The following is a 27612-nucleotide window of genomic DNA, read 5'->3' as shown; positions in this document are numbered from 1 at the left end:
CTGGCCTTACAACAGTCTACTCTTTCCCCCTAGTAGGGGCAGGCAGGTCATTTCAAACATTTTACCATGGAAATTCTTCAGTATGTACAAAAGGAGATAACCCAGTCACTTTTTAAATATTTTGAAAAATAGAAGCACTTAGAACAGGCCTTTCCTGCCTGGACGCATCTCCTAACCCTACGGACAAAAGCTTCTCAGGGCTCTTGACAGGCAGAGGGCAACAGTCAGACTTTCTGAGGATCATGGTCCTATAAGGAGTCTGCAAGCTTTCCACAAGCTCCCACTGAGTGGAAGGTTAATTCTGGACAAGCTTGTGTGCCCTCTCCAACTGTGAGTACCACCTAAGTTTGAGGCACGGCAGGGTCTTAACCATCAAGAGCACTGCACACCACTCCACACTTTCTACCTATCCTTCAACCTGTGACTGTGACCAGGAACGTGCCAGGGTCTGTGGCAAGTTTTCTTTCAGCCCTTCCCATAAGCTGGATAGTAAAATCTTTGTTTTGCACATAGGACAGAAGCCTTTGGCCACACATGCACACCACCAAAGCACCACCCAGAGGTGACCAAGCCTCATGTAGTTCCACCTCACTGCTTGTGACATCTCTTTTTGTGGCTCAGGCTGGCCTGGAACCTGTGGTGATCCTCCTGTGTCAGCCTTCCCACTGCTAAGATCACATAGTTTGATCTCAACTAGATTGTTTTAATTAAGCTATCATAATGCTGTGCTTTAACTTTTTATGAAACTCATTCTAAGCACTCAAGGCTTAAATATAAACAAACGAGTTATTTCCTTTTGAAAAGAAACAAACACTTTTTTTCCAATTGAGAGAACAAATACTATATTTCTACAATGAAAAGCTAATTCTAGGGAGTTTTTTTTTTTTTTTTTTACTCTGGATTAACTTTAGAAAATGGCCACTAGGCATGCTAACAGGCCATTGCCAGGAATACATTTTTATATCCACAGTAATGCACATAAACATGGTGAGTGTCAAGCCAAACTAAATCAGCCCTATATCCATAAGCTTGCTGTGACCTGTACACCCAGTTCTAGCACTGAAAACAGACCTGTAATTATTAGTCCAAAGTTACACAAGGTTTAAAATATTGCTGCTTCAAATTAGGCATCTCAGAAATCTGTTGGTGAGATGTAAGCAAACCAGTATCCTGGAGTGGTTAGCAGATTGCATTCCCATGTAAAAGCAAGCCTGCAAGAAGAGCAGTCTCCCCAAGCAGCATGGGGCATGCTGTAACTTCTGGCACAGTAGTTTCTCTAAAGCAGATGAGGAGCAAGAAGTTGTGCCCATCTTAACCCCATGTAGAAACATACTGTAGAATTGCTCTAAAACGATTGCCCTTTAAGGAGTACAATAAAAATGTCTCTTTAGACTAGTGTTTGGTTTTTAAAATACCTATCTGAATTAAGTAAGCCCAGGAAATACTTTTTATCAGCTTAATCTTACAAAAAAAAAAAAAAAAAAAAAAACAACAACCGAGGTTTGTGGCCATGAACATTAGCAGGACAAATTTATTTATAACAAATGGTTTAAATGTACAGATAAAAATGCCCACTGATACTGTCAGGGCTTCTTGCAATTTGACAGATCAAATCTTATTTTCATTCTTTAAAGCCCATGAAGAAGTGGTATCGCTGAGTTGCATTCACTAGCAGGCAAATTGATTAATCCCTCTCCATAGAACCTCAGCCCTTGATTATACCTATCAGGCGTTAAGCAGCATTATTCTGGAGTGACAACACTTGACAAATTCCCCAATCATTTTCCTCAGCCTTTGTGGCCCTGCTAGCTTGTATTAACCCTGATGAAAAATTAATTTTCCTTATCTTCTTCTAAACCCCAAAATCCAAATCCGCCAAACTGGCAACTCTTTCTGTAAAGGTATTATGAAAACCTCTAAAAGATTAATTGCATGTCTTCAGGTGACATTAAATTAATTTCTGTACTCATGACAGACATTTGATACTCGGCACTGAAAGGACAGATAACATTGTCAGGACACACAGAAGGACAGTGGCGTGGTGTCCCAGGGCAGCCTCTTATGAATTCTCCTTCTGATAAGGCCACACTTCACTGTCACCAGCAATGTAGATGATGATGCAGCCACAGCCCTTGCTGCACAGGTTTCTATTAAGGACAACAATACAAGCCTATCCCAGCAATCTCTGGGAGGCTTGCTCAGGATCAGCACAATAAATGATATGCAAGCTAGGTGAAGTTGCCAAGTACAAATATGTACAGAACTCTATTTTCTTTCTGTAGACTGCTGGGCTATAGGACAGACAGGCCAGAAACAGGCCAGCCCTAACCCTGGCACCGGGTGCTGTGTAGGGTGTGAGAACACCTTATATTTACAGTGTTCTTTTCTGTCATCAGGCATGCTTACACACCAGCAAGCAAGCAGACTGGGGACAGAAATCTGGAATATGGGTCCAGAGAGCAACTACAAACCAAATCTAAAAGGCTAAAGCCACTTGAGTAGCCAGACCTAACTACTGGGCTTCACCACTTCATGAGGGAGTGAATGTGTTCCACTTTACCATATGAGAATGTGTCAGTTATTTATAAGTGCTTACCTGTGTAATAGTCTTCCATTCTGAGACTAGTTATGTATGAAGAAATCTTTAAAGAGAAGAATTAGTTTGTCTTTAAAGGAAAACAAAACAAAACAAAACAAAACAAAAACTACCACCAAAGCCTTGAGCCTCTGAGGAGAAACAACAAGGTCCAGGGCAGATGAACAAATCTACCAGGTGAAGATGGAAATGTACCAGAAGAAGGCTCTGGGCCCTCTCCAATACGGAAGCTTCCTAGGCAGTGGAGCTGTGAACTGGCTTTTCCAACTCAGAGGTGAGGCTTCAGAGGCCTCCACCAGGCAGCTCTGTCCCTGCAGGTGCCTTCCTAATACAAAACTGTTACCCACTGTCCCACCCATGTCAACAACAATCTCCCCAGAACTCTATCCATGGTCCTGTCCTTTATACCTGCAAAGACCACTGTCTCAGTGAGTTCTACCTGGACCTGGACCTCCCTCCACCTGAGTGACCTATGCACTACAAAGGTAGCTTCTGCCAGAACCAGGTAGGGCAGAGCTGTGTCCACTGAATAACAATGTCAAACTAGCAAGTGTGACAGACCTACCACTTCAAAGTTCAAAACAGCAGGCCGACAAGATGGTTCAGTGGGTAGGGTGTTTGATGCCAAGCCTGACTACCTAAATCCTAAGCCTGGGAACCACAAGATGGAAAGAGCCAACTCCCACAAGTCTTCTGATCTTCACACATAAACAGTAGCACACCTTATCACCAGAATAAATAATTGTGAGCATTTTTAAAGTTCAAAAGCAGCAAATAAACCTTACAACACAATCCTGTTCTGCAAACCAAATGAAAAAGGGATTTGGGGGAAAAAGCAGAAGGTGGGGGAAAGGATTAACAGTAAAGATCAATGTTATCCTGGGGCTGCTCCTGTTTTGCTCACTTCCTGGTATTACCAACAAAGCTAAGGAACAACTGCCCTGCTCATTCTCAGACATTCTAGAGAGATACTACACCCACTCCACTTCTGCTTTGAAACAAGAAACTCAACTATGCAGATGTCTTCAGCTTCATATTTAAGTTTCTTAAGTATTTTTAATACCCTCAGTATTGGCTGGTTTTGTGTGTCAACGTGACACAAGCTAGAGTCCTCAGAGAAGAGTCTCAGTTGAGGAAAGCCCCCTTGAGATCCAACTTTAAGACATTTTCTCATTTAGTGATCAATAGGGGAAGGCCCAGCCCATGGTGGGTGGTGCCATCCCTGGGCTGCTGGTCCTGGGTTCTATAAAAACATGGGCTGAGCTAATATGGGAAGCAATGCAGTAAGCAGCTCCCCTCCATGGTCTCTGCATCAGCTCCTGCCTCTGGAATCCTGCCCTATTTGAGTTCCTGTCCTGACTTCCTTCAGTGATGAACAGCAATGCTGAAGTGTAAACCAAATAAACCTCTTCCTCCCCAATGTGCTTTTTTTTGGGTCATGTTTCGTTGCAGTGACAGAAACCCTAAGACACCCTTGAAACTGTCCTAGGTTCTAGGGACAAACATGGAACAGAATGAAGAAAGCCGCTCGAGGAGGAGGAGGGACCAGCAGCTGGAGCTAGAGCTCCAAGGCATGGGAAGCTCTGGGTAGCAGGCAGGACAGAGCACATGCAGAAGCATTGGCAGGGTCCCAGAACAGCAGAAGTTCTGAGCAATGGAGTCAGAGGGTTGAGACATGGCACCTCCAGAGAACAAGAAGGGGATGTGGCAAATTCGACATGAGCCTGTGACTAAGGATATGTGTTCAACTTTCTGTCAGACTGGTACTTCCCAAAGTGACAGAAGATTGGAGGGATAAAACGAATGTCTCTGTTCATCTCAGTCCTAACACTCAGGTGATTAATTATGTCTTATGTCCGTCTGTGTATTAACTTTAAGACAGAACTCAACCCTAAATCTGTAAAAAATAAATAAATAGAGATGAATGAATGAATGAATGAATGAATGAATGAATGAAACTGCCAGTTTCATAGTTTTCTAGGTTTTTTTCCTCTTAAGCCAGCAAAACAAAGTGAGAATATCAGCTCACCAGAACTTTCAAGTGGCTCCCGCTGCTCTATAAATTAAGACCCAAAGAGCCTATGCATGGCCCATCTCCAAACTCAACCTAGTGAAGGCCCTTCCTTCAGCTGGGAACCGCCACTGTTACACAAACTGCCCCCTCCCCACACACATACCTTTACACTGCTTTCTTCTCCCCTCAGAAGCCATTGCTTCAGGTTCCCTGCTATGGTTCTATCCCACTTCACTTCTGCTGTCCCTGACAATATACACAGAGTCCAGAGTGTTCAGTCCACAGTAAAGCTCCACAAAGGCAGGCCTGCTTCTGTAGGAAGCTCAAATACCACTCATGTCTAGTGCCCTAGTTCATATCACATCTGTTGTGACAACTGAGACTACAGCTGCTCTGCAGACTCTGATCAGACCTCACTGCTGACACCAATACCATGTCCGTCCTCCCTGAGTAACTGGGGAAGCCAGAGGCCTCACCAATACACACGAACACCAAAATTCAGAGACCTTGCCATGAAAGGCAAACCCCAGATAGCCTCCCTCCCATCAAGTGTCCTGGCTAGTACCACAAGGGCATGTCTTGGCCAGCCCCCTGAGGTACAGAAGGGACTCACTTTAAATATGCTAGACGATGGTGGTGTGTGCCTTTAATCCCAACACTTGGGAGGCAGAGCCAGGCAGATCTCTGAATTCCAGCCCAGTCTGGTTTACAGAGTGAGTTCTAGGACAGCCAGGGCTACACACAAAAACCCTGTCTCGAAAAACCAAATAAACAAAAACCCTCGAATATATTCAATTTCTCTTCTGACTACCAAATAACTATAACAAAATGTAATAACCAAAACATGCATAGCTATATATTGCCTGCAAATAATCTTTCAAGAAATATGCACCCTTAGTAAAACCCAGCAGGTGCAGCAGTGCCTTGATGACTGTTCTCTTTGCAGCTCCCAGAGGAAAGCCCAGATATGTATTAAGGGCAATGATGTACTAACCACTGAAGACTGCGATCTTAAATGTCCTCCAAAGGCCATGGCTAAAGGAATGCTTAGTTCCCAATCTGTGGTGTTCCTGTAAGGTGACAGGTCACTGGAAAGTGCCCCAGTTATATAGCACTTTTCCTTCCAAGTATAATATGAAGCTATCTTAGGAGTAGAGAATACTGTGGCCCAGTAGTTAGGGCCACTAAAAGCAAAACAACACAGTGGTAACTAGGTCAACACAATGGTAATGGAGGAGAGAGTCACAAGAGGCTCATCTGGGATTCTTGTCATGAATCATTCCTGTTCTCCTGCAGTTGCAAGTGATTTGGGGAGATGCTAGAGAACAAAACATGGAAGGTTCACTGAAAATGGGACTCCATGATGCATATTCCATAAGGTCACTGTCTATGACATAGTGGGACTTAGCAGTGATACAACCATTTGGGGGTCACTCACATCCTTGTAAGTTATCCTTCCTCTGTGCTCTGTAAATTCACTGGTTCACCAAGCTGGACTCTGTTGGAAAGCTACTTTGGTCTGCCACTGGGATCCATGAAACAAATATTTTTTCATGCCTCCCCAGGAAAAGTCAATGCAACAGTCTAAGAGATTTTAGGGACCTCTGCTCCTTTCTGTCTGCCTCTCTGTCCAGCTGCTAGGAGACAAGCAGGCCTTTTCTGCCATGATGTACTGTGTCAAATAACCTTGAAGAGGTGAAGCTTAGAAACTGTGGACAAAAACCTCTCACCTGGTGAGACAATGTAAACATTTTCCTCTTTCAAACCAATTACCTCACCTTATCGCAGCAATCGGAAGCTGATGATCACAGCAGCCTCTGACACTTGTGCTCCAAGGAGCTGAAGCCCTATAAAGATAGGACCCACCCCAAAATCACACAGAAAAAGGCCAAGACACATCAAACAAGCTCGAGTACAGGAAGTAAGCATACATTTAAAGAATGGAAAGTTCTCAATGGACACAGAAGTCTGCAGAAAGAGGCTCTCTCTGGTGAATCAGGGCCAGACCTAGCATCAAAGTAAATAACAGTAGTGACAGTTTATAGTGGGTAGCTGTTCTAGCTATGACCTGGAAGCACCGCCCCTAGTGAGGTAGCAGGTAACCGTTACACCTGCCTATGACCTTGAAGTACATGCCCCTGGGGTGTGGCCACTGGGGACCCTTAAGACTTGGGATGCACTTATGGCGTGCTCTTCGCTCCCACATGGTTTTGCATGCTGGAGACAGACCAAGAGAAAAAGCAGCATGGGACTGTGCCTCAGCCTTCCAGGACCCTGAAATAATTCCTCTGTTCTGTATAGTGAGTTTTCTTTCTCTAATGAATTCCTCTGCCCTTTAAGCACTCTGGATTGCTAGCATTATCTTTACCCATTAACAGTTCATTGAAAAATCAAAACGCCACACCCCTAAACTAATGTTAGGTAAGTGAACAAGTAAATGAAGGTAAAGACAAAGCAGCCACTGTGAGACTGTGACAGCTGAGAGACACATAATGCTGCTGGAATTGGCCACATCAATGCTGGCTGGTGGGGAGCAGCAAGTGTGAGAAATGGAGCACTCACACAGAGCTCCTTCCCAACTGTAACTTACAGACACAGTGGGGGAGGCCAGCCGAAGGAAAGACCTGGTAAACATTATCTCACCCAAGTCATCAAAGCTAAGCTCAGCAATAAAGCACAAGTCTTCTGCAGTCACACCAAAGACAGGTTACCTTCTGTGGGCAGCCTGCCAAATACAACCTGAAGCTTATAAGGAGGAAGCAAAAGATAAATGTAAATTACAGCACAGGCCACAAAATCACTGGCTTTGCTCTTTAAATGTCAAGGACAAGGAACACAAGGGTCAAGGGACTGCTTCAGAAACCAAACGCATGACTCTGGGTGAGAACCCAGGTCAGACTGATGTACTACAGCACACAGCTGCAGTCTCTAGTGTCTCTGGCCTAAGTCAACACACTGGGCCTCCAACCTTCTCCTAAACCATCTGAGGAGGAGAAAGTGATTGATGATGAACGGACATTAAAAGACAGAGAGACAGGGTGGAGTGCGGGAGCATATGCAGTATGATATAAGTACTTGGTGAATGTGGTAAAGGGGCAAGACCTCAGAACTTCTCTTTCATGGAAGATGTAACAAAACAAAGTTCATCCAATGGCCCACAGAGAGAGGGACCCATGTAATGCCTCTCTAAAGGAGGCTAGTGATGACAAACAAGGATTGAGGAAAGAGATGGACAAATTCACCCAACTTTCCAAAGCAAGCGTCCACAGATAAACTAGGACCTTCCAAAAGCAGTTTCTGACATCCTTTAAACATAAATACAAAAGAACCACAGCCAAACAGCTAGCTTTCCTGCTGGGGGTCCTGCATTTCTCCCACACCTCTGTGTGCCCACAAAACCAACAACTGTTTACTTCACTTGCTGCCAAATTTCTAAAATTCTTATAACCTGGGTCAGGATAAAATCTGCCTGCTTCTTGACACTAAACTGTTCTTTCTTTCTTCAACCAAAGGACGGTGTTGTGACGTTTCCTGAGCAATGACCATGTCCTAAGGAACGCACTTCATTCTCTTCCAAGATCCCGGAAGTAGACCATGCCCTCCTTTTACTGTTTGGCAAAGGAGCTCAATCAACCCAAGTCACCAAGGTCACTCAGAGGTGAACTGGATGCTATCTCCCACGAGCCAGACGAGGCTACAGGACTTTTTCCCAGGCACATACTTGTTTTAATTATTTGTTTCTGTGGTTAATCAGAGAGAATGATTGATGACTCCAGTAGTTCACAGTAAATAAACTTTTTATATCTTCTACCTTAGCTTTTATTATTAAATAGGCCAAGACTCAGAATTAAACCCGGCTAGATGTCTGGCCCTGTTGCTTTGTTGTGTGTCACCAGGTGGGTCACATGACATCCCTGAGACTCAGTTTGCTTCCCTGTGAAATGGGAATGCAACTCTACCTGTCTCATGAGCTGTGGCACATGTTCAACCCTGGACAAACAGTAGCCATTGCAAATGCCAGGAGGAAGCACAGACCTCTTCAGGGCCTCAAGAACACCTCCATCTGCCAGCAGTTCTCATCTAGAACTCTTCCCAGCAACTGGATTCAGCCCATTTATAGGTAGGAAATTGAGATTCAGAGGGGGAAAAAGATTGTTTAGTGTCTCAGAAGCAGCCAAGATGGACAACTACCCAAATATGGGTTTTCTGCACCCAAAGCTGGAAAGCTTTATGTGTCACATGGCCACACAAGAAAGTTAGCCTGTGACCCCAAAGAAGGAGCGCGTCAAGCTCTGTGTGCTATGAAAATGAGTTTGAGAGCAGCCAATGCCAGATACATTGCCAACGACAAGCCCTGTACAAAATGCACCATCTTCCTCCAGAAATAACTAAACAGTGATCCAGACATCAAAACTACACAAGAAATAGTATCAAGAAATCATTCTTATGAAATCTTTAGCACTGTTTCCTGCCACCACAATGCAATAGTTCTAATAAAGAGGACCCAAATAGTTTCAATAAAGATGACCAATGTATAACAACTAGAAATTATCTTAAGATGAATGAAGACAGGCCTTAAAAGTAACACAATTAAAGAAAAGTCAAACCTAAAACCTACTATCTTAGACGTGGGCTCTCCATCTTTCACAAAATCCATTTTTAAAAAAAAAAAAAGAAGAAAGCCAGGTATGGTGGCATCCCCCTTTAATTCTAACATCTGGTGGTCCAAGCAAGAACATCAGGAATTCAAACTACATAGCAAGTTCAGGGATACACGAGACTGTCTCAAAAGACAAAATAAAACATGTGAAGATCAATGATTTGATTTTTAAATGAGCTATGGAAGACAACAGACACCTACTGTGATTCACAGAAGCCTCACAGGTGATAAGTCACTCACAGAAGCCCAAGGAAGTTGAGACATTCCCAGTTGGAATGAGGTACAAGAACAGCTGGCTATAGCCAAGCACAGAGACAAGTTCTTCAGCCCAGCTGCTCAGGGAGCCCATATCCTGGCTAGAGAATAACCAGAAGGAAGAGACTACTGGACACCTTAGATTTAGTTATGTAAATTCTGGGTTAGACAGTAGTAAAGGAGGTAGCTTGAAGGAAGCCTGTGCTCACTTCTGCCCTATAATATAATTTTTTCCAATGGTCAACCCTAAAAATACAAGTAACATTATACAGGCTGAGCAGATTGCAGTTATTTAAGAATATACACAAAAACTAAAGCAGTGGTTCTCAACCTGTGTGTCCCGACTCCTTGGTGGGAGCCAAAAGACCTTTTCATAGGAGTTGCCTAAGACTAAAAGAAAACACAGAGACATTATGATCCATAAAATTATGGTTATGAAGTAGCAACAAAATAATGTTGGGGGGGGCATGGTCACCACAACACTAGGAACTGCACTAAAGGCCCACAGCATTAGGAAGGTAGAGAAACACTGAACTAAAGAAAGAGGCCATAAATTTGAAAGACAGCAAGTTGGGGGTACTACAGGGGAGAGTTTGGAAGGAGCAAATGGAAGGGGGAAATTATATAATTATATTAATCTCAAACCATGAAATATATATATATATACTGAAATATACATACACATATATAGTATGCATGTAGAGATATAGATATATCTTTCCAACAGGATATGTGGTGCATGTCTGTAATCCAAGAATGAAGGAGGCAGAGGCAAAAGAATAACAAGTTTGGGGCCACCCTGGGCAACAGTAAGAAACCATCTTAAACAACAACAACAAAAAAGGAATCAAAAAGGAATATACTTAGGGTCTCCTAAGTTATATATTATACTTTTACCCTATTAGAAGTCAATAGCTCCTATCAAAATGGAATTCAACCAACAATGAAATGTCATAATTCAAACAGTGAACTGGAAAACTAAAACATACAGCCAACATTCCACAGAGATGCTGTGGTGGCTTGAAAGAAAATGGACCCTAAAGAAAGTGGTGCTTTGTTGGAGAAGGTATGGCCTTGTTGGAGGAAGTGTCACTGTCACACCCTGTGTTTCAGACCACTTCCTGTTTCCTGTTAGTCATAAGATATAAGAACTCTCAGCTCCTTTTCTAGCACCAGTCTTCCTGAATTCTGCCTTGCTTCCCACCATGAGGATAATGGACTAAACCTGAGCAGTAAGCAAGCCACCACAATTAAATGTTTCCCTTTATAGGTGTTACCATGGTCACGGTGTCTCTTCACAGCAATAGAAACCCTAACTACAACAGATGCCATATCACAAGCTTGTCCTCCCCATATTCCCAGGTAGCCCAACTACCTGGCTCTGTGCAGACTCGTAACAAGATTCTTAGCAGGAGGGCACAAGCATAGGCCTGAGCCATAGGATAATGCCAGTGTAGAAAAGAAGACAACTGTGACTGATACCTAGTAGCAACTAAGGACAATGATAAAAGTCAAATAAATGTGACCACACTTGATGCTGGGAAACGTGGCTGCTTACTTTTTGTACTATCCTAATTAGGCACGTTTTTCCAACTAACTCACAATTATGTGTTCTTTTAAAAATGGTTCCTAGCCTGTGTATGTGTGTGTGTGTGTGTGCGCGCGCGCGTGCACGTGCTTATGGCATTAGAAAAACACTATTTACCCAAGATAAAAGCGAACCCCATCAGAGATTCATCAGGTTAGACAACACAGAATTAGAAGATCTGCTGTGCTGTGGAATACTCCTTCTGTACACTGTGTGAATATTTGTCACTTGGACTGATTTAATAAAAAGCTGATTGGCCGAGAGCCAGGCAGGAAGTATAGGCAGGGTACCCAAACTAAGGATGCTGGGATGAAGAAGGGCGGAGTCAGGAGTCCCCAGCAGAGGCAGAGAGAACAAGATGGGCATGCTGTACTGAGATACCAAGCCACATGGCAAAGCATAGATAAGAAATATGGAGTAATTTAAGTGTAAGAGTCAGCTAGTATGCCGGGTGGTAGTGGCACAAGCCTTTAATCCCAGCACTCGGGAGGCAGAGCCAGGTGGATCTCTGTGAGTTCAAGGACAGCCTGGTTTACAGTGTGAAATCCAGGACAGGCTCCAAAGCTACACAGAGAAACCCTGTCTCAGGCGGGGGGAAAAAAAAAAAAACACAAACACAAGAGTTAGCTAGTAACAAGCCTGAGCAACCAGCCAAGCATTTATAATTCATATTCAGCCTGAGTCAGTTATTTGGAAACGGCAGTCAGGACAGGAAAACCCCATCTACACTATTAGAGGTGTTTGTTAGTACTTAAGAGGCAAAAAGACAAGCTGGGCGGTGGTGGCGCACGCCTTTAATCCCAGCACTTGGGAGGCAGAGCCAGGAGGATCTTTGTGAGTTCGAGGCCAGCCTGGTCTACAGAACGAGATCAAGAAAGGCACAAAGCTACACAGAGAAACCCTGCCTCGAAAAACCAAAAGAGTCAAAAAGACAGGTTAGAATCTGTTCCAAAGCACTTGGCTGGTGGCTAGTAAGTGGAAATTTCCAAAGACTATTTTTTTTTAATTTGTTGTAAAATTAGGCAGCATGATTAGAGTAAGATCATATATCAAATTTCATATTAAATATGATTTGGGTTTTTTTTGGTTTTTGTTTTACATCTGAGCAGACAGATAATTTTAAGTAAATACAGTTTTTCTTTGAAAAGAAGTACATTTTCTACTTTAAATGCTGCTCTTTGTGGGTAGATACTTAACCTCTACTGCCAACCTTCAAGATGCAGAGGGTCTACACAGCTCTTCCCACCAGTGGGGAAAGTTCTATTTCTACCAGTGGCCATCTTCTCTTGAGCTTTTAACTCAATTAGACAGACTAACACCTCAAGTATTAAATAACGCCCAAAGCTAAGAAGCCATTGTACAAACACATAAGCATTTACTGTGCCACTGAACACAGTAGCTGTGTATGTTAAATGTGATAGCTCATCTGCTGATCAGCATCTGAATCAGAAAAACATGTGGAAAACAATCAGATAAAATAGAATTATAGATGCTCACTGAGTATTCTACATATGTAATTTTACTCGATATTATTCTATAAGTGTCCTTCTACCACACGGAAGAAATTCTGTTTTCTGTCTCCAAGCACTCAGCTAACTGACAAGCAAGCCACATGGCATTCCTCAGGGCACTGCTTTCCTCCACGGGTGAAGTTTGAGGTGTTTTTCCTTTCTGGTGTACACATTTTGTGTCTTTAGTCAATCACTATATTGGTTTATTCTCGTGCTCACAGGGTTCCCATTTCCCCAATTTACAATGTAAATACATATAACAGGTATCACTGCCACAAAGCACAGCAAACATATGGACAATGGCATTTGCTTTAGAATTCATTGTAATTAAGGCAACAGATATGAATTATGCACTGTTACAAAGCTCATACAACTAGAAGAAAGCAAGTATCCAGCACCTCTTCATGAAGACTGGGTGCAAGAACTTGCTATTCTAGAGTGCTGAACTTATCCTGACTACAGTGTAAACTGCACTTCCTGTGTCTCACTGAGAATCATCATAAAGGAGTGCTCCACTTGTAAAATGACATGGTAAGATGACATGCTTTCAAAGTAGAACTTCTCTTTAAAACACAACAGAGAAAAGGGTCTTGAGAACAGGTTCAACAGTCCATGCTGCTTGAAAGTGGGTCCATTCCCCTGACCACACATGCTCATTGACTCCACAGCTATAAACAATGATCATGTGTACAGGAAAGTTTACTTCTACAACAAACTTGAAGTTCACATTTGTTGGATTATGAGAAATTGATTACACTGTTATTTACAAAAGAAGCTAAAAACTGAGAAAAGTATAGCTGCAGGATGTCACCATGGTCAATCACTAGACTCAAGATAGTTGAGACAATACAGGTCCGGACAGAAGCAGATTTTGAATGACAATCCTCTTACCAACCTTAAGGTTTAGCTAATCTATATGACTCTACCAGAGGCCAGGTTCAATTCTTTTGTGGAAACTAAAACCCTCTAAGGCAGACAAATTTACAAAGAATGTATAAAATGTATCAACTTACCCCTCCAGACAACTTAATCACCCTGACCTTGGAGCTGACATGTGGCCCATCTCCACCACCTCCACTGTTGGCCCTGTGCATGACAGTCCTCTTCACCCCTGGCTTGGTGTCCTGAGGCCGGCCCTGGAGGGACGTCACTCTGGCTGCCTGTGGGGAGTTGGGGGGCTCCTCCATGTCCATAGGCTTGACCTGGAGGACTTTGTGTGGCAGCTGTCTCAGATGCTTCAGTGGTCTCACATGCTGCCCTTGATGCTGCATGTTAGCACCAGGCGGGACAAAGTTTACTGCCTTGGGTTGAACATTAGCAATGGTAACATCTTGGTTTTTAACAAGAAGTCTGGTTTTCACATTCTGCCGGCACTGTGCCCCTGGAAAGGGCAACAGTGGGTTACCATTTGTGGGTGATGGTGTAGCTGCCAGCTCCTCTTGCTCGACAGGGGTCTGTGGGCCATAGATCTGCTGTTGCTGCTGCTGTTGCTGCTGTTGCTGCTGCTGTTGCTGTTGCTGCTGCTGCTGCGCAAGTCTTTCCAGTAACTCCTTCTTCCTGGCACCAGCCTGCTGTTGCCTTCGTAACTCCTTCTGCTTGAGGATTTCTTCTCTCAGACGCTTCTGTTCCTCTATCTTTAGTCGATATAACCTTGTCTCTTCATCTTCATCAGGGAACTAAAATGGAAACACAGTTCACCTCACTTTACAGTGCAGGGTGGCCACTTTAAACAATCAATTTCCCCTAAACCTTTCAATTCAGTATTTGAAAGAAGGCATATGAAAATCTGCTTAACAAGAAGTATAACTCTTTCCTCTAGGGAAGGAGGAAAATTATACAGCTAAACCTAATTTGGAAAAAAATCTTATCAGAATATTAAAAATGAAATAATGTAAATTTCCACTCATTTACAAGTTTGAAACCAATTAAACTATTCATTTAAGATATCAAAATATATTTTGAATGGGAATGGCAACAGCCACGAGTCCCTGCTGTCAGAGGGGTTTTTATCTGGCTCTTCCCTGACATACCAACAAAAGGTGGGGTGTAAATGACCTGAAAGGCCCTGATTACAACTATTGATTTTTCGTACAGAATTTTCAGCCTGATCTCAAACTCATTTGTCACAGAATAATTGGTTATAATGAACAGCACAAGTCAATCTTTCTGACCTTGAACTCCCACACCCTCCTCAGAATCAAAATGCTGCCAATCGCAGTATTGGAATATTAATGGTCAGTGGATGCCCTGAATATCCCAGACCCAAACTACACTAAAAGTCTATCCAGAGAATTCCTTTCAAAAGTCCAGTAAATTTTTTACTAAAGAATCCAATGAAGAAAGCTTGTAACTTAAAAATAATGTTCTTTAAAATCACCTATCCATAGTCTTTACAGAAGAATAAGATTCAATCTATCTGGAATTCACCTAATTACAAATCTTGCCTATCTTGCATAAATCTCAAGAATTAGAAATGTAAGACAAGCACAGAGCTGGAGAGTTGAGTGGGTACCCACCCCATGGACTTCTTGGCATGGGCTGACCTGCTTATTGTCTAAGGTCAAAGTCTTGGGTACATTTCAAATAAAAACTAAAGGTAGGTGAGTGAGAGACTCTTACTCAGCAGGCCTGAGTAAGAAACCCTGCAATTCAACAGCAAAGAATGCAGTAGCAGGATCCAGATGCATCATTTCCTAACACAGGTGTAATTTGTCAGCATTTGTTTCCCAACCAGTCAAGAAAGGGTTGCCGGGCGGTGGTGACTCACGCCTTTAATCCCAGCACTCGGGAGGCAGAGGCAGGCGGATCTCTGTGAGTTCGAGGCCAGCCTGGGCTACCAAGTGAGTCCCAGGAAAGGTACAAAGCTACACAGAGAAACCCTGTCTCGAAAAACCAAAAAAAAAAAAGGGGGGGGGGGGGGGTTAAAGTCGGTTCAAAGATATAGATAAAAATAAAAATACTTGAGATTTATTCCTTTCTGAACCAATACCAACTAAATGAATCCAAATCATTTAGCCACCTTTAGCTAAGAAAAATATATGTATTTCTCTAAAAGAAAAAAATATAAGCCTGGTTCCACTTACTGTATACAAAAAACTAAACTAAAACAAATTAAGACGTTCAATCTATCCCACTGCAACCTGTCAACTTTTTATTTTACTTTGAAATTTTTTCTGCATGTGGTAAATTTACAGGAGAATTCATGGTAAGTCTAAAACGAAATGAATAAACACGGCTGATTGTTCCTCTCCTTGTGTTATTTAGTCACTGTTATTATGTAAGAAATTTGTATGTGAACCAAACTGAACATATATACAAGTTCTAAGCTAGCTATATAAACCAAAGGTACTATCAAATTTTTGGCAAAGAACCATTTTTTTATTATTTGGGGTGTGTGTGTGTGTGTGTGTGTGTGTGTGTGTGTGTGTGTGTGTGTGTGTGTCACGCCAACGCCAAGATTGAACATAGGGCCTTGAGAATGCTGGGCAAATGCTCTACCACTGAAATTATATATCTTTTTATTACTTTTGTCTTTTTATAAGTTTGAGAAGGATCTAAGTTGCCCAGACTGGCCTTGAACTAGCGACTTTCCTGCCTCAGCCCTTGGAGTAGCTAAGATTACAAGAGTATAATCTAAGACCCAGCTCACAAAGAACTCTTTATAAACCACTCCATTCCAGTCTGTAGTTCCAGTTTTCCTTCATACACTGATTACGAAACCCACAATCACCCTTTTAATGAGTTTATTAAATGACATCCAACAGTCTGACTTCATAATTTTGATGTGATACAATTAAAACCATCACAATCATTTATCAGAAGAAAACCTGAATGATGAAAAACCAATTAAAAGATTAAAATAGTATAACTGGTTTTTAGAAAGAAAAAATGAATTCCTTAAATTCTTACTTAAGGAAATGCTCCAGGCTATCATTACACGGAACACTATAATAATCAGCTAACTGGTCAAGGGTTTTGTTACATTCAGTATGGATTTTACTGGTGCTCACGTGACTCCCTGTACTTGTCTGTGCCCAGCTCCCAGATATACCCTATCTTATTTCATCCTCATTTTACAGGTAAGACAGTTGAGACTTGTGAGAGGCCAAGGATCTCAAAATTGAAAACCACCTAAAATACTGATCCATGATTATTATTCTACACCTATTTTAAATTACCAAATATAAGCAAGGCCACAGAACCACCTAGTTTTGTGAGTAAGGTTTACTGGTATAGAACACATCTGTTCCTGTAAGAACTATTATTTATAAACCGCCTTGAGCCACAATGACAGGGGTAAGTGATTATGCTGGTCTGGAACATTTTTAAAATTTGGAGTCCTTTAAAGAAAATATCTGCTAAACCTGGGTATACATGGATTCTATATATACAGGAATAACTGTACAAATATAAAAGTTTAATATCATAAACCAGTGAGAATGTCAGAGTACCCATGCATACTCCAGGGAATGAAAATACAAGCTGCTTAAGGTGCTCTGCCACAGAGCCACATCCCCCCAGCAGTAAGAGTATCTTTTATGAATATGTCTAGGCTAAAAGAAGAATCTACTTGGGAGGAATAAGTGGGCAGAGTTTTTGGATGACTGAATTAAGCAGAACATAGTGACAGTCAGACTCCCTATTCCAGAACAAACACGTCCCAGGAAAGAGGTCCTACCTCTGGCTCTGCTTTTGTGTCTTCCTTAGGTTGAGCCCCAGGGCTAAGCGGCTTGATTTTTGCATCAGTTTTTCCCTGTGAGCTCCTAGAAGCCACCACAGCCCTGCAGGGTGGGGATGTGTTGACAATGGGCTTCACCTGAGCTGCAGGTGTGGAGGAGCAACGATTACCACTCATTTCCAATACATGTGAAGGTGCTATGGGGAGTTCACGCAGATTACTGTTTCTGGGAGCAGTGGGTTGCATCTGCTGCATGGGCCGTTTGTTTATACTCTGAGATGCTGAATTCTGTCAGAAAAGGAAACACAAGTTTATTAGTGAGTCAAAACACGAAGGATCACTGTCATCAAAATTGCCTTCTCTTCTGAGAGGGAGATCCCTTACTCTGGCAAATACAAATGTTGCTGGATGCCCTGATGTTTAGAACTTGGTTCCATAAAGACATAGCTTTCATATAAAAGTCAAATCCAGTGATTTTTCAGTGTATGGACCAACATTTTTAACAGAACTTTGGGCCAAAACAACAACAAAACCTCAAGGACCCAAATGTATCAATTGCATACTGTTTCTACTTCATCTAAGTTTAAAATGGAACAGGAGACCCTAATACCATGTTTCAATCTTATGAAAAGCTTTCTGGAGGAGAACGGTGCTGCCACGACCTATCACAAGAAGAGTCTCAGCTACTTTTCCCTAGATGTGGCTGGGAAAGAACCCATACATCAAGGGATAGAGGTGGCTGAGTCCGGAGGGACTGAGTTGCTGCCATTACCCTAACAAGGAAGCCTAGTCACACATGCCTCTCCTCTACCTAGAAATCCCCTTAATGCTTTTTTTTTTCTAAAGATTTATTTATTTATTATTATGTATACAGTGTTCTGTTTGTATATATGTCTGCACGCCAGAAGAGGGCACCAGATCTCATTACAGATGGTTGTGAGCCACCATGTTGTTGCTGGGAATTGAACTCAAGACCTCTGGAAGATCAGTCAGTGCTCTTAACCTCTGAGCCATCTCTCCAGCCCTAGAAATCCCCTTAATGCTTTCATCCAAGTCATATTAAGATATAAAGAGGTAGGGTAAGGAAGACAGGTTCAAAGCATATTAAGAATGACCTGTTCAAACAATGAGAATAAAAGTACAGGACTGAAAAGAAGACTTATAGACAGGAACTGTTAGCAGTATTATGTTTTGTCCTGAAAGAGAAAGTAATATGTCAGTTTCTAATAGAGGAAAAGGCAATGGCAGCTACATTTTACTCTCACAGCGACCTATCACCTCCCAGTTCAATGCATGCCAAGACCCACATCTGCTGACAGTATGTCAAATGGCCCACCACAAACAAATGCAAGTTAACTTCCATAACTGAAGGTAAGCTCTTATTCAGAACCCAGAGGCAGATACCCTGGATCAAAGGCTAAGCTGCGTGCGCTGGTGGAACGACCATCAACCAACAGTACTGTCTAATCACTACAGAAAACCCAAATACACGAAGGAAGTAAATGTTAGCATAGCCTTTAAGGCTCAAAAAGGACAAGTTAATATCTATAGTTTAAAATGTTTTCCAAAGTGCTTTAAAAACCAATTATAGTTTTACTTTGGAAACTATATTGCGTATTAATTAAAAAAAAAAAAAAAAAAAAAAAAACCGCTGGAAAATGATTTACCTCGGGAATTGTAAGTTAAGCCACATGTGGTACTCACATGTCGTAGCCCCTGACGTGGGGTGCACTGCATCCGACTGCTGTTGGGCTGAGGCTGAGCAGTCTGCACATGCGGCCTGAACTGTGGCTGAGACATGGGCATCAGAGGAGGGGGAGGAGCGGAAAGATGGTGGTGATGCTGGTGCTGCTGTGGCTGATGCTGAGGGGGCGGCTGATGCTGTGGGGGAGGCTGGTGTGGAGGCTGAAGGGGAGGCTGAAGGGGTGGCTGGTGCTGGTGATGCTGGGGCTGCTGCTGGGGCTGCTGAGGCTGGGGCTGTGGTTGATGAGGTGGCGGCAACGGAGGATGCAAGGGTCCCTTCCATTCCAAAAGAAAGAGAAACAATAGCTTACAAACAGACGTGCTAGGCAGATTTCATCCCAACTGTTTCCTTAAAAATTCCCAGCATTGAGAAGCAGTTTCATGTGGAGAATAGAATCATAAATGTAGCAATTGGTTGGTGGCACTAGCTTTGTATGCCTAAAACTATGCACCATCATAATAGGTAACCTCCTACAGCATGCTCAGATGGTACAGTGAAGACAGTCCACTAGGCTAGAAAGACCATGGTGACTATATTACCTGAGGAAAAAAGTATGGAGACAAGGACTCTTTCCTACTAAAAAAGATACAACTACATGGTTATGGCAACTGCTGCTTGGTAATAGAATTATTTACTTTCTTTAAACTCACCTATATTCTATTTATTTACACAACAGAGAGGAAAGTATTTCTATTTTTAGAAAAAATTCAAAATATTTATCCCTTTTTGAACACTGAAAATAGTTATCTTCTCTTTTTAACTTAAATACATACTCTTAAAACTTTTATTTCATTTACTTATTGCTGGACTGGCTGTGTGTATATGTGAGTACACGTGTACCAACACAAACATGTGCCACAATACACACTGGAGGTCAGAGGACAACTTACTAGAGTCAGTTCTTACCTTCCATCATGTGAGTTCCAGGGGTCAAACTAGGGTACTCAGGCTTGGTAGCAAGAGCTGTTACCTGCTAAGTTATGTTTGCAAGCCTAGATATGCTATTTAGTAATTGATTGTGTGTATGGCTATTTCAGGTGAATGAATGTCTATGCACCATGGGCATGTCCGGTGTCTACCACGGCCAAAGGAAGACTTTGGATCTCCTGGGACTGGAGTTACAGATGGTTGTGAGGCACCAAGTGGGTGCTGAGGATTGAATCCCATCCTCTGGAAAAATTGCAAGTGCTCTTTACGACTGAGCCATCTCTCCAGCCCCTAGGTATGCATTCTTACATGCCCTATGTATCTCAACAGGTGAGTCAAAGTGTACTATTACCAACTCTCTCTCTCTCCCCCTTTTCCGGTAAACAACATCTCCCAAATGCTGGGATTAAGGAATGACACTGCACCTTGCTGGATTGCTATATACCTTGACACTTGATAGTAAAGTTAAAAAACGAAGAAAATATACCAGGTAGGAAAAAATGTCACAAATGCTTGCACTGGCCAGTACACACCTACCAGCAGAGGGCGCACAAGCCTGTCACATACAGAGTGAGAGGCTGTAGTGTTCCTCCCCACTAAGGCCTTTCCCCTCCCTAGCAGGAACATGATGTGGCGGATAGCACTACACAAGACGAGCAAATACACCATCAGGACTTACTTTAGTGTTAGGTGCAGTACTCTAGTGTTAAAGTTACCCTTTAAAATTCCAAATGTGACAAAGTTCAGCTCCAGGAAAATGAGAACCACTTTTTTCATATTCCCTAGTATTTAGGAAATAAACAATACTATCAAGAAAGCTGGCTGTAACAATCAGTATATTAAGACTATTACTCATAACCTTCACATAACCATAATTAACAGAAACCATTAAAAGCCGAAGCTTCCCTTTCACGAAACTCAAAGGATCAGCACCACACAGATAAGTTTCCCTCAAGGCTGGTTCATGTGCATACCTGAAGGTTAGGCTGTGCATGTGAAGGCAGGAACGGCTGTCCTGGGCTGGGTAGGAACGGCTGTCTAGGAGGAATGAAAGGCCTGGCAGTTGCTGACCCTGGCTGGCTAAAGTGCAGGATCCCCACTGGGCCTGGGGGCTGCAGGGCTGGTCTTACAGGCCTCTCTCTAGGGAACACCGGCTGCTGTCCTTGCTGATTAAATGCTGGTCCAGGCTGAGTGAATGGTAAGGGACTCTGAGTGGGAACAGGATGGCTGCTGTTCAGGAGTGTGGGAGGAGGAGGCGGTGGAGGACTTCGCTGTTCCAAGAAAAGATGACTGGGGAACCTTGGTTCACCTGAAACTGAATAGTAACACAACATTATCTTCAAGATAGAAAGACCGCACACTTTGCAGACAAGCCTTTTTAAGAGCCACCTCACTATTCTCAAATGTTAGGATTGTATTTTATAAAGAATCCTAAATTTTAGCTATCTTGGAATAATGTTATGAGTCATTTTCTATAAACATTTCCTTCTTTGTACAAGAATGTCATTTCAGATCCAATGATTGTCTAATTTTAGCCACTGAAATGATGGGTAGAATTATTATGACACATCTCCTAGGTAAATTCTGTTTCAGCAGTAACCACACAGGTCCACCATTCAATGCAGCTTCTGTCACTTCTTGTGCCCATCACACCCCTTCATGTACCTCCCAAGAAGAAAGGGTCTCGTTCCTGAGGTGGTGGGGGGGCTCTCCACTGGTCCTGGAGAGGAAGTCGAGGTGGTTGGTTAAAACTGTTGGGAACGGGTCCAGGTGTATGTTGTGGAAATTCTGGAGGGCCCTAAAAAACAATGAAAAACAAGATGAAAAAAATACTATGTAGTTTTCAGAATATACACATAATCCCAAGCTTAACAATATCATAACTCATTTCTTATGGTCAGCCTACTTCTTTCTGTTATCTCTCTACATATACACATAAATGAAGACAAATACCTATGTGCAAATGTAAATGACGTTACATAAAAACTGATTTTGCCATAATAAAACAGGAGGGGGCTGGAGAGATGGCTCAGAGGTTAAGAGCACTGACTGCTCTTCTAGAGGTCCTGAGTTCAATTCCCAGTAGCCACATGGTGGCTCACAACCATCTCTAATGAGATCTGGCACCCTCTCCTGTCTACATAATAAATAAATAAATCTTAAAAAAAAAAAAAACAGGCAAGAAACAATCAAAAATCAAAATACAACATCAAGAAATTAATTCAGGATTTTAACATTACTAGAAAGCTGTCGTGAAATATTACTTTAACTGTGTAAAGGTGTGTTACATTTGTTTTACCTTCCCTCCTAAGGCACCTGATTGATCTAATAATAAAAAGCTCAACAGCCAACAGCTAAGGCAGGAGAGGGACAGGCAGGGCTGGCGGGAAGAGAGAATATGTAGGAGGAGAAATCTAGGCAAGGGAGAAAGAGAGAGCAGAAGACACCAGCCAGCCAGATACAAGAAGCAGCAAAGTAGAAAAGAGACAGATAGAAACAGAGAGAAAGGAAGTTAAAAAGCCCTGAGGCAAAACATAAATGAAGAGAAACAGGTTAAGTTAAAAGAACTAGTGGGACAAACATAAGATAAGGGCAAGCATTTCATAACTAATAAAATGTCTCTGTGTCTTGATTTGGGAGCTGGTTGGTGGCCCAGAAGAAAATATGTTACAGAGAGCCACAGCATTGCCTCGAGCTTACTCAAAACTATGAAACTGCACAACTGTTGACCCTCATTTCCAGGAATCCAAAAAACTAGACGTCTATTTTGGACATTCATTGCAATTGTTTGTCAAAGATGCTATTCTTTGTTATTTACTCAATATAACCCTAGGCTAAAGCCAGGAAGCAAATTTACTTCAAAAGAAGAAAATTTTGAATTTGTACCTTAACAAAAATTAGCATACTCTGAGATAACAGAAAAATGTGACTTTTTAAGAAATCAAATTATGGAGCTATAGAGATGGTTCTGTGGTTAGGAACACTGGCTCATCTTCCAGAGGACCAGGGTTCAATCCCCAGCACCCACATGGCAGCTCACAGCTGTCTGTAACCTCAGTTTCAGGGGACCTGATACTCTCACAAGTACATACATGCAGGTAAAACACCAAAGCTCATAAAATAAAGAAAATAAAATGTTTAAAAAAAAAAAGAAATCAAACTACTAAAAAAGAAATAATATACAGCTGACTTTCTTGGACTAAAAACAACTTAAATTTGAGATAGGTTACAGCTAGTGGTTGAGTGTTCCTCTGCCAACCAATGTGAGGCCCCAGGTTCAATATCCAGCACCACAAAAAAACCAAACTAAGCAACATTCAAGCATTTCTCAGTAACTATATTTTACTAGTAGAGCTGAAAAAGGTCAAGGAAAAAAGCTTCATTTCATTGTCCCTTAGTGTGCTCACTGAGATAGTTAAACTACTACGCTAATATCGAAGAAACTGTTACTCAAAAGAGACGAGGCCACCAAGTGTTCTAAGATGAAATAATAAATACCAAATTCTTTTCTTTTAGTATTCCCTCATCCATGGGAACTGACCCAGTATTCTCAACTCTTAAAAATGGAGCTTCTAGGGCTAGAGGGATGGTACAGCAATTAAGAATGCTTGCTGTTTTCATAGAGGACTTGAATTTGGTTAACAGCACCACTGAAGGCAGCTCATAACCGCTTGTAACTCCAGCTCCAGCAGATCCAAAATCCCCATCTGACCCATGCCAACACAGCACTCCCATGTACATTCCAACACAGGGATATATAATTAAAAATAAAATTTAGAAAAATGGAATCTTCTTCCTCATAAACACGAAACTCTAATGCCTTGTTTATTGTTTTAATACTAATTTTAGCTCTTCTCCCTAAATGTGACCTCATTTTATAACATCAGAAATACTTTTTCTGTTGCCTTTAAGTCTGTTCCGGGGCCAGCAAGATAACACAGTGAATGAAAAGTGCCTCACACCAAATCTGGTGACCTGAGTTTGATTCCTAGAACCCACATCATGGAGAAAAAAACTGACTCCTGCAATCTGTCCTCTGACCTCTCTCTACACATGCACCCATACACACAAGCACACAGAAACAATAAACAAATAAAAGTCTACTTTAGAGCTGGAGAGATGTCTCAATGGTACTTGTATAAGCAACAAGACCTGAGTTCTGATCCTCTGCATTCATATAAACACAGGACGTGGCAGCACAGACCTCGTAGCCCAGCACTGGGGAAAAGCAGCTGGAAGATTCCTAGGGCTCATTGGCCAGTCAGCCTAGCTAAAATGGCTCCAGATTTAGTGACAAACTCAGAAAATAAGGTGGAAAACTGACTGAGGAAGACATCCAACAACAATCTCTGGCCTCTACATATTCACCCACACATAAGACACATACCCACACACCTACACAAACACATCCAGACACAGAGTGAGTGTGTATGAGAGACAGAGTGGGGGGGGACGGACAGACAAACCTAGGAGCACAATAAGAATACTGCCAGCTGGGCAGTGGTGGCGCACACCTTTAATCCCAGCACTTGGAAGGCAGAAGCAGAAGCAGAAGCAGGTGGATCTCTGAGAATTTAAAGCAGCCTGGTCTAGAGTGTGAGTTACAGGACAGGCAGAGCTACACAGAGAAACCCTGCCTTGAAAAAACAAAACAAAACAAAACTGCCAAAGAAATGCTCCCATTTACCTGTTAGCTAAAAATGGCAATAAAATGAGGTTTGAAATGCAAATATTACATCTTTCTAAAAACAAAGCATTATGATTTATTCGAATTTATTTGAACAGAAAGAACAGAAATCCTAAAACTTACATTCTTTTAGCTGTTTCTTGCTACTTCAAGTGATACTGAGGCAACCCTCACCATACTGAAGTCTAAAGAGCACTGCTTCTTGCTACCTTTAAACATGTCAAGTAAGATCCCTCCCCCTCAAAGCACAGCCAACAAGGAGGATCCTGAGAACATGTAGCACATCTGCCTATCCTCAGAAAGGCTTTCTCCCTGACTGAACAAGCATGCAAGATACTGGCTAGAGACATCACTACTCTGATGCTTTGAGAGGAGTCTTTAACATCTTCACTTTGATAACATGCAGAAAACCTTTTTCTATCAAAACAGGTTACCATGCTTATACTTAATAAACCTGCAAGAGGAGTTTTAATGGGCATGCCTATTCTGCCATGAAGTCAATGACACATATCATGTGCACTGTACCTCACGTTCTTTATGTGTAAAAGCGTGGTATGAGCACTCTAGCTTTGGTCTCACATGTCAGCACATTCTGGCATATACAACTTGAGCATCCATAGTGTGAAAAATCAGTAACTCTCTAAGTCACTCACTCAAAGTTTCATACTGCAGATTTCAAATTTTGGCTTAAGGATACTCAATGGGTAAAATCCAGGGTATGCATACCCCAAACTAGACAACTCTGAAACCTGAAATACTCTGGACCTAACCGTTTCAGACAGACTCAACATCTATAAGCATATCCAAACACGTTTCTAAGTGATCTTCAAAACTCCCTGGATGATAAACTAGCAATCATGTTTATGTAGCATCTGATAGGGGGTAGAGAAGAAAAAGGGGGGAAGAGAAGGGAGGAAGAAGGAATGAATGAATGGGAACCAATTTACATACCTCTGGTATATGAATAAGTCTAACTGATCATGTGGCTTCTAACAGAAGTGTCGTAGGGTTTGTATTGCTGTGATAAAACAACATGACCAAAAGAAACTTTGGGGAGGAATGGGCTCATTTCATCTCAGCCTGCTTTCGTATACCATCCAGGATCATCACCAGAGTAGCACCACCCCACAATGTGCTGGGCCCTTTCACACCAATCATCAATGAAGAAAATGCCCTGGAGGCTTATCCACAGGCCAATCTGGTAGGAACATTTTCTCAGTTAGGGCTGACTGTTTCAAAATGATTCTAGCTTGTGCCAAGCTGACATAAAACTAGCCAGCACATCTAGCAATCAATCCTGACCCCTTCCAATTGTCCTCAAAAGTTGTGTAGAACTGCCACCTCAGGGGCAGTCTGAAACAGAAAATCAGAAACAGTGGGCCATCTTGTGTAACAGCTTAGAAGATACAACTCAGTATGTGTGGATAAGGTGTAGCCCCAACTCCAACATCAGGCACTGGGCATGCTTACAAGAGGTTACATGAATCCACTGTTGATAGTCTTTGGTTATATGGTTAGTCTTGAGGTTGGGGAAGCTGAGAAAATGGGTCTGAATGAAGGATCACACTCACTACCTTACTGTGAGTCTCACAAGATTTTAATAACTACCATGTGAATCCAACGAAACCAGTCAGAATCCATACTTCATTATCATCTATTTCATAATCATCTGCAGAGGGCCAAAGGTGCTCTAGTTCAAAGACAGTGCCATTACTACTGCCCAAACAAGGCATCATCAATCATATTACCTCATCAATCACAGCCTGGAAAAAATGGTGTCAAATCATTGCTTAAATTCAAAGCCATACCCCTGTCTTGGTCATTTTAAACCATACCATAGTCAGGAAACCACACCAAAAGATTTCACTTAAAAAACTCAGTGGGAGCTCCCACAAGTCATCATAGTCAGGAAAAATTGAAAAGGCAGAACAGAGTTTAAGTCCAGCCATGAAAAACCCTACAAAGATTGCTGAATTGGAGATCCAAACAACAATCAACTTTCCCCTGAGAACGTCAGTGCCTGTATCCTGCATGGCCACTATGAACTCTGGGAACTATACCACACTGTATATAAACCTCTACACTGCATCTAATTTTCTAGAAACTTTCATGTTTTTGTTTTAGACAAAAATACAAAATTCCCCTGGGAACAGCTTCTCTGGTAGAAATGGAGTTTTCTGCCATCCCTCCTCAATCCAGACAGTCCCTGACTAACTCTGTTCTTTGACTTGTTTCAGAGACTTGCCCTGGTGCAGACCACAGATGGCCCACATTCCCACTTCCCAGCCTACTGAGGACTGCAACAGGAAAGCTCGTTACAGCAGATTAGAATCACCAAGTGTGTATTTAATTTTAACAGGTCCATCATCACTGGTAGTCTTTCTCCTATCCCTAGTCAGCTCCTTCCCCCACTACCCTGGTCACTTTCCATCTGATCATCTTCTGGTTCTGATTTACAACACAGCTGCTCCTATGTCTGCAACAGTCTGAGCAGCCTCGCCACATCCAAGTATTATCTACAGCCATCAGCAACATGTGTGCTAATTTTTAGCAGCAGCCTATTTAAGATAATCCAAGTTTTCATTCTATTACTGCACTTAGTCATATTTTTCATAAAAACAAACAGTATACCAAATTACAACAAACACCAAAAGCATAAATGTTTAGCTATGTTAACAAGCTGACAAAAAGCAGACGCAGGAAGAACCGAAGGGAGAATTTACCACTTAATAACACAACACTTGTACTGATAGTTGGAAATCAGCAACACTCAGCGTGAAAACTTTTATCAACTTACAACTTTCAATGAAGAGTGCAGCAAGCCTAATTTACCATTCATCATCACATGCTGGAGCTGCCACCAATGCACTGCTGCTCTCCCCACCCCACGCAGCCTCAACCATCTCCTTCCAAAACCTGAGTGACTTGCTGCAGGGTGCACCTGGCTTTCTA

At 42.1% G+C, this 27612-nt stretch overlaps 1 protein-coding gene across 5 annotated transcripts in view; it reads right to left on the bottom strand.

The window, feature by feature from the left end:
• Rbm33 (RNA binding motif protein 33) overlaps positions 1 to 27612 on the bottom strand; it is a 111477-nt gene that overhangs the window by 15378 nt on the left and 68487 nt on the right. For all 5 annotated transcript variants that reach the window (XM_028864195.2, XM_028864196.2, XM_028864197.2 and 2 more), the window contains 5 exons: positions 21639 to 21771; positions 20948 to 21288; positions 19007 to 19321; positions 17303 to 17590; positions 13638 to 14300 (listed from right to left, as the gene is read on the bottom strand). In XM_028864195.2, the coding sequence (XP_028720028.1) occupies positions 13638 to 14300; positions 17303 to 17590; positions 19007 to 19321; positions 20948 to 21288; positions 21639 to 21771 (1740 nt within the window). The remainder of the gene's footprint in view (positions 1 to 13637; positions 14301 to 17302; positions 17591 to 19006; positions 19322 to 20947; positions 21289 to 21638; positions 21772 to 27612) is intronic.

This window comes from Peromyscus leucopus, chromosome 3, assembly GCF_004664715.2.
Source record: "Peromyscus leucopus breed LL Stock chromosome 3, UCI_PerLeu_2.1, whole genome shotgun sequence".
In the NCBI taxonomy this organism is placed as follows: domain Eukaryota; kingdom Metazoa; phylum Chordata; class Mammalia; order Rodentia; family Cricetidae; genus Peromyscus; species Peromyscus leucopus.
Note: the sequence above shows the minus strand (reverse complement) of the source record. Positions and strands in the feature narration are given on the sequence as shown.